Here is an 8142-nt window from a genome sequence, read left to right on the forward strand (position 1 = left end):
CAGATGCCGGAGGTCAGAACTACTCAGTGGTTTCCAGAACTGGTAACACTTTGAATAAGACAAGTTGGCCTTTTCTCAAAATTAAACTGCTAAGATTTTAAATTATAGAGCAAAGAAATAATAACAATATTACAAACTTTAAGAGGCCACAGCTGAATCTCAGAAAGAATAGGTTCAATTTTGTAACTGAAGGCTATTGGTGATCTCTTTTCTCTCTCCTTGAATAATCAAATGCAAATGTCTTTTAGCAATGGCAGCATTCAAATCCCACAAAAAATCAAGGAGTGCCCCTTGAAGCAGCACCTCCATTGGCACAAACTGTAGAACCTGTTGTGGGGCATCAGAGTTAAGCAATGAGCTCAACAGTTCACTCACATTCTGCAGGTACTGGAAAACTGGATTTGGAAGGCCCTGAAAGCCAACACAGAGTAGGACTGCACAACTCCTCAGCAGCTCGGAGGACGTAGGACAAGAAAACGTGATGAACCTGAAGCAGCTATGGAGTACAAAGATCATGCCGGCCATAAACCTCGTGAAACAGGAAAGCAGAGGCAAAATTAAAACATCTCCTACGTGAAGCTGCTGCAGAGACTGCAGAAGGCAGTCCAGAAACAAGCGCTGGTACTTAGGGTCTCCATCATGAAGCAATGAGGAGCTGAAAGTCCCGAGTTCAGCCGACTCCAGGAACTGAACTTCCAACGGTGCATTTACTACGACGTCACGGAGAGCTGGCAAACCCACCAGCAGGCACTTTATCTGGCTGCTGGGTTCTGTAACCTGCTCATCCTGAAGGCACTTGGTAAGGCTGAGCAACTCAGAAAATATTAGTTCTTCAGAAAAAACATGACAAGAACAGTAATACTGGTGTCTGGGCCTAAACTTGGAATCCAAGTTCAAGGTCTCTCCTAATGACTTTTCAATTGCTTCGTTGAGAGTCTTTAAAATTTCACCATCACAGAAAGGAGAACACTTTACCTTCGGCAGTTTCTTTCCCTCTAAAATATGCCACAAGTGGCATTCAAGATCGGCATCCGCCCCTTCTAAAAGAGAACTCTGGCCAGGATGAGGAACAGCGTGCTCTTCAGCCCAACTGTTAAAGTACCCTTTAGCTACTTTATCTTTCCATGAGAGAGTTTCCAGCATCTTCCTTTCATTATAGGTTTTAAAATATCTATTTCTCTGGCCAAACCATTTTGTATTTGTACTACAACCAATACTAGACTTTTTTACTAGCCAATTATTTCTGGAAATCAGCTTCAACTGAAACTTCTGCATGAAATATTGCACAGCACAGTCCCGTAAATTATTCAGCTTTTCCTGCTCCACTTTTCCCATGCACTCAAACAAACGGATGTTCTCTGATATAGTGTCTAACTGATATTTATGAAAGAATACACAACATTCTTCATGTCTTTTAAGAAAAGATTCGGGGATCGCATGATGAGGAAAGAGGGCTTTGCTGGTCATTTGGGTTCCAAAATTCAGCATCATCTTCGATAACACAGGATGGATGGCTTCTCTTCCCTTATAATGGAGACACACCACATAGACTTCAGAGTTGCCCGCCTTGCTGGTAGCAGGTTTGAAAACATGGACTTGGTCAAAGGAACAGTTCAGCAGATACATCAGGTTTATAGAACAATGCTCAAATAAAGTAAACATCTTCAAAACAAAAGAGCCACCATTCCCTAGACTCATCAGGGCAGTGACAACTTCACAGTAATGCAAAGAGGAGACTAATGCTTCTTGTTCTCCCGGATTTCCTTGGCAATCAAAACTCCCATCTGCAGTGATCAAGTGAATGGTAGCCATGTTGCTTATAAAATTCTGAAGTCCAGTAAGATATTTCAGAGTCATGATATCACCGGTGTTATCCGGACCAAAGTACCAAAACTGTAAGGTATTTGCAATAAGCCGGTCATCCATAATCATCATTAGACTGTCATTTGCTTCATGATATGGGTTCAGAGTATTGGCTACCCAACTCCACTCACAGGGGAATCGATGGGATTTTAAATAGTGATTGAGACTAGCTATGAACGCACCAGGAGCTTCACAAAGATGTAGCGAATTCAGCTTTCCATCTTGGAAAGCTTCCTGTGGAATAAGTGGAAAGCTACACAAAATCTCATGAAACTTACACCATGCTTGAGTACAGAGTTCGGCGTTCACAGATTTCCTCACATGAGAAATGATTTTTCCAGCTTTATTAGTGAAGGCAGTGTGCTCGTGCCACTCATCAAGCTTCTTATCGCTCAGAAGGTTTTTCACTTCGTTTAGAGAGTTCTTCAAATCAAGAAAGGTATGAAGTTCCTTGTGGTCACAGGTGAAGACCTCCCCGGGGTCTGGTAGCTGCCATTCATTATTAGGTGGCTTCCCGTAAGTAAAGCTCTTGGCAAAGAGTTCAAAAACATCAGCAAGAACATCTGGGCCGAATGCCTCAGGATTTGCTATCTGATGTACTGGTGGCTTTTTGCACTTACTCATTTTTCAAATTAAATTAAATCTAGGAAAAGAAAACACATAATTAAATAAAGCAAATTTACTAGTGGATCTACTCAGTAGCAAGCCCAATCACACTCGTGATAAAGCATGTTTAAAAAGCATGCTGTTGTTGTGTGCTGTCGAGACAGAACTGACCAACAGCTGGCCCCTAGTAGTTTTTCAGAGGCAGTAAATAGCACAAAAGGAAACTGCCCACCCTTCTCCCATGGAGCAGCTGGTAGGGTTGAACCACACGCCTTTGGGACTGCAGTGCGCCTTCTTTCCACTAGGCCTAACAGAGCTCCCTAATCTGCCGATACTGGCTCCAAAGGACAGCTAATGCTAGTGGGCACATTTCAAGTGTATTTCATTTCATTAAGAAATGAAGCTTTGCTACGCAGCACTCATGGGAGAGGTTAGAGAGTATTATGCTGAGTGAAGTAACTCAGGTGCGTAAGAACAAATACTGCAAAAGACTATTAATGTAAAAACAGAAGGACAACGAATAAGATATGTATAGACAGTCAAAGAAGGAAGAAGAGTGAGCAAGGGGACTGAAGGTAAGGAGGGGGGAAATCACGGGGTCACAGAGTTTGGTGGGTGGAGGAAGTGGATGGGGGGAAAAACCAAAACAAAAAACTGTGTACATGAATGACACACAATGTAAACAAATTACTGTATGAAACCAGTAACAAATTTTTTTAAGAAAATAAAGTTGTCACCACTTTGAAAAATGAGAATAAAACATGTTAACATATAAAAGGCAAATGTTAAGAGTCATCAGTATATGGGAACATTAGCTCATTTAGCTGTCTCCCCTAGTTCAACACTAGCCATCACGGTATCACCAACAGAATAGTACGCGCTCGTGTGCGCTCTCTCTCTCTCTCACACACACACACACACACACACACACACACTCACTCACTCTCTCTCTCTCACAGGAACAAGATCTAACAAGTGCTTGTCAACATTTTTTGGAAACTTTCCTCTCACCTCCCTTCCCTCTCGGCTGGGGTCCTGTATAGGAACACAGGATTGATTCTGCTCTGGGGTCTCTCTTCCAGCACGCACTCTCCCCTCCCCACTAGGATTGCACTCTTCATGATCAGAGCTTTGGCACTCGTCACCATTCTGCTTAAACACTGTGCTTTTCCTGACTGGCTGTCTCCTATCTGATGCTGAAATTGACCTGTAGTTTACATGTATTTATATCACAGATTCATAAGCTTCTTCTGGTCTGCTCAACCATCAACTACACTCCAAGCTTATGAGTTATCTTTATTTCTTCTTGCTGCTCCAACATCTTAACACATTTTGATAGCAGAATTTTAAATAGCTGAAATAGTCTAATGAAAAAATATATAAATTACAAATAGTCAACCTATATTCTGTGTTCTAACACTGCACAGAACATCTAACCCTCCTCAAGTGAAAGGGAAAGTATTGGAAAAGGTAGTCCCAGCAGGTAGAGCAGTGAGTATTACATGGTGTCAATCAATGGGTGCTTTATCTAATCAATTCTATCTTTGTTTAGCATATTCAGTGCAGCCTACAACTGATTTTTAAATGAAAAATAATAAAAATTTTCACGCTTGAACTGACAACAGTTACTATCTCACAAAAAGTGTTTCATGATTAAAATGGAAAACATATATGCCACCACCACAGTCATCAGGGTTCAGACCCACTGCTCACTGTATCTCTATGAGAGTTACATGACTCCTGGCCTCCAACAACAATAACCATCACAACAAATTCATTAATACTCAGATACTTTCATTTACCCTGCATTGTTATTTTTTATCCTTTCTTTTGATTATATTCTCTGCCAAGTTTGTCTACTAGTTTATAAGCTCTTTACATTAACAACAGTCTTCTTAGTAATTTGTTTGCCACAGTGTATTTCCTTAACAAATTTTCAAATTATACCTAAGTAGAGGTTCATTGTTACATCTACCCTTCAATATCTCCCCACCCCATTTTTACAGTTGCAAGTTATATTCAGAAAAGTGCCTTTAGCTGCATGAACTACAGGTTAATTTCAGCATCCATCCGATGTCAGGATGAAGGCATTCATATTCACAAAAATCTTATACATGATCAAATAAGAGCTTATTACAGTAAGTTCTTGCCTCTTACTAGAAATTCTATAACCATGCTTCAATCTCAACCATATTTTATTTTGGAAAAGATTGGATTTTAGTCAGCAACTTCACATATTAATTCATTCCTGTAGTTAAGGCCCAAGCTAACAGGTAATTAACGTCACAAGAGAATCACTATAATGACTCTAGAGTCTACTGTACCTCGTGACTACAGATTAGCTGTGACACAAAAACAACAACAAAAAAATGAATTCTAGTGAACAGTGCCCACAAGTCAACTCACTGCTATCAAGTTCAACTCATGGTTGTTCCTCCACTGGGTTTCTAAGACTAAATCATACAAGAACAGCCCCCCTTTCTTTCTCTAAAGAAGCTGCTGGTGGGTTTGAACCATCAGAGGCAGGGCCTTTAGGCAATGCTTCTTTCAATGCAACTCCCTGACAAGTAGGCCTCTAGAACTCCTTGAAAAGGTTGACAATTCATATTTGAATATAAACTTATTCAAACATCAGGCTTCATGCTATCAAATAGGCATAATACAGTCATCTCCAACCTACCAGATTCCTGGATGTGAATACTCTTCTCTTCTTATCTCCTCTAGTGTATTCTGAAACATAACAGAGTGATCTTGTAAAACCGAAGTTAAATAGTTGCACTGCTTTGCTCCAAACGCTCTAATAATAGCTCCAATTCACTCAAGAGAATCTGCAGAAGTCCTTACAGAATTTCTGCCCACCAGTCCACCAACTATTGTTAATCTTCCTATCACTGTTGTGTATAGTAGGGCAGGAAAAAAACCAACAAACCAACAACAGAAAGAAGCCCACAGATTGCTACATTGTGATCTTACGGGAGTGGATTGCCAGGCCTTCTACCCACAGAGTTATTTCCATCATCTGGAAATCACTTGATTAGCAGATTAGCATTTGACCACTGTGCAACTAGGGTTCCCTCTTGTCCTTACTCAAAGACCAAAGTCATTCCCTTTGAGTCCTCAACTTATAGGTGACCCTCCAGGGGGATTTTGGAGACTGTCAACCGCAAGGGAGAAAACTGTCCATCTCTCTTTCCAGGAGAGGCTGGTGGATTCAAACTGCTAGGCGAGACTCGCCATAGGCCTTACTCATTCAGCTCCAGCTGCCTCCTTATTACTCACTGAAGACACCAGGCACCTCCCAACCTTAAATCCTTTGCAGGGGCCAATTCTTCTGCCTAGAATGCACCTTCTTTGCCCCAAGGATCAGAAGCACTAATCCACCTCCTTTTAAGTATCTGCCCAAGCAGCCTGCCATGTCACTTATGGCTGTCCAGTTAGAACTGACCCTTCAGCAGATCAGACTCCCATGGAGCCAAGGGTGGATTCAAACCACCACACAGCCTTTGTGTTGGCAGTGCAACTCTACAGACTATTTCAAACTACATTGTGTATTCCCAAGACCCACTCTTGTGTCAGATAATTGTTCTGTTTTCCATAGCACTAATTTTCTCCAATATGTTATTTACTTACTCAAGTATTTATTTAGGTGTTTATTGCTCGTGTTCCCCAATGAGAATGCGAAGGTTCACAAAGGTAGGAATCCTGATCTTACTCATCTACCATGCCAGGAAGCTGTAAGTTTTCGTGCCCAGTCAGCAGTCAAGAAGTAGAGTAGGTAACACAGTAGAAGGGTCATGACTTCTCTGAATATGAACCAAAATCTTACTAATGTATTTCAACTTCTCTTCAGCATTCATATAACAAAGAAAAGGAAAGGTTGTGGTTTACAGTGTACTGAAAAATGTCTTCAGTCTGTGCTCCTGTCTCTCATTAAACACCCTCCAGAACTTTGTGGCATCATAATTTTGTTAGGTGAGTCAGTATGACCGGTCTTATTTTGCAGACTCGGCTAAAAAGTTGTGCAGGCTGTGGCCCCAAGGCACAGAATTCCTGCAACATCGTTAAGGCCTAATCCAAAATCTACAAAAATCTCATTAACAGTTGTTATCTCTGCAATTAATGCTTACAAGGAGTTTTAGAAGCCTTTGTCAATTCCTGCCAGCAGCTGTGAAAATAATGACTTACTCTTTGCCAAGGGTACCCAAGACCTCGTTCAAGAGATAAAGGGTCCCAGGCTGATTCCTCACCGGAAGGGCCTCCAGCCCAACCCTTCCCCCCCACTGGGAAGTCAGAGAAGGACCTGCTCCGAGGCCCGGTCTGCAATACCTCCGATCACGCCCCCTCGGCTCCCCAGGGGTGGGGACTCGTTCACTCGACTTTCTCACTCGTGGGGGCCATGCTCCACTTCCGCCCTTGGGGCTACTTGTCGCGTGGCCGCTCCCCGAGCCTGCAGCGCCCCAGTCGCGGAGCAGTGAAGCCCCGGCTCCCACCCACAAAGCAGCGGGAGCGGGCGCCACTTCCAAGCAGGGCCGCTGCCCGAAGGTCGCCGACGGCGCCCCGAAGACACACCCCGCCCCCGCCAGATACACTACGCACGCGCACGCTGGGCTGGGGTGGCGTCACGTGCGTCGACGTTACTCACGTCGCACGTCGGGGATTCGCCGCGCCGAGATCTCCCCTCTCCAGGTTTTGTTTTCAGACTGGGAACTGAAGCCCGGTAATGCCGTCTTCCCGCCCCTCTGTTGCTATAGTAACGGAAGTTGCGTGTGCGCGGAGCACCCTATGGTTCCGCCCCCAGGAAGGTGGTGGGATGGGGTGGGGCGAGCCAACCCCAACCAGGACCGTCAAGCTCTGCCCACGTAACCCGCTTTCTAGAAAAGTTTTTTACAGTTTGGTTCCAAGTACTGCTGACCCTGAAAAGAAAATATGAGGTTAAACGACAAACCGGGGAAAGTTTGCAAAATAACACTCTTATTATTTATGTTGCTGTTATGTGCCGTCGAGTCCCCTAGGATTCATAGTGACTCTATATACAACAGATTAGAGCCCTGCCCTATTGTCCTCACAATCTCTGGCATACTCCAGCCCACTGTTATAGTCACTGTATCAATCTATCTCCTTGAGGGGCTTTTTCTCTTTCTCTGACCTGCCACCTTTCCCAGGATACCTTTTTCCCAGGACTAGTCCCTCTTGATCAAACGCCCAAAGCAAGTGAGGCAAAGTTTCACCGTCCTTGCCACTACAGCAGCAGCCTGGCTGCACTTTGTCCAAGACAGATTTTGTTCATTGTTTTGGTACTCTTTGAGCTATTCAATACTCTTCTCCAACCACGCTACGATTCAAAGGCAACAATTTTTCTTGGATCTTCCTTTTTATTTGTTCCACTTTTGGGTTCATAGGAAACAACTGAAAATACCATGGCTAGGATCAGATGCACTTTAGTCTTTAACCTGACATCTTTGCTCTCTAGCATTTTTGAGAGATCGTTGACAGTAAAATTTTCCAATAAAACTCTTTTTATTTCTTGACACTGTTATCATGGGTGCTGACTGTGGATCCAAGTAAAAGGAAATTGTTGACAATTTGAATAGTTTTTTCATCACGATGCTGCCTATTGGTCCATTGGTGAGAATTCCCCCCCCCATGATGTTGAGATATCCATATTGATGGTTG

At 43.1% G+C, this 8142-nt stretch overlaps 1 protein-coding gene and 1 pseudogene across 1 annotated transcript; both read right to left on the reverse strand.

Annotated features, from left to right (window-relative positions):
* Positions 1-244: 244 nt before the first annotated feature.
* LOC102851023 lies at positions 245-1335 on the reverse strand (annotated as a pseudogene).
* Positions 1336-1405: 70 nt separating this feature from the next.
* Positions 1406-2499, reverse strand: CMTR2 (cap methyltransferase 2). The gene is made up of 2 exons (XM_006878868.1): positions 1456-2499; positions 1406-1411 (listed from the first exon to the last, which is right to left on the reverse strand). The coding sequence occupies exons 1-2, from the start codon at positions 2485-2487 to the stop codon at positions 1406-1408; spliced, it is 1038 nt and encodes a 345-aa protein (XP_006878930.1). The 5' UTR covers positions 2488-2499.
* Between the last annotated feature and the right edge of the window lie 5643 nt (positions 2500-8142).

The sequence above is a fragment of the Elephantulus edwardii genome, unplaced genomic scaffold (assembly GCF_000299155.1).
Source record: "Elephantulus edwardii isolate Elephantulus edwardi_28Jun2011 unplaced genomic scaffold, EleEdw1.0 scaffold00001, whole genome shotgun sequence".
Taxonomy (NCBI): domain Eukaryota; kingdom Metazoa; phylum Chordata; class Mammalia; order Macroscelidea; family Macroscelididae; genus Elephantulus; species Elephantulus edwardii.

Excerpts from the sequence above, each read along its gene's own strand:
- CMTR2 (XM_006878868.1), bottom strand. The coding sequence starts at position 2,487 with ATGAGTAAGTGCAAAAAGCCACCAGTACATCAGATAGCAAATCCTGAG.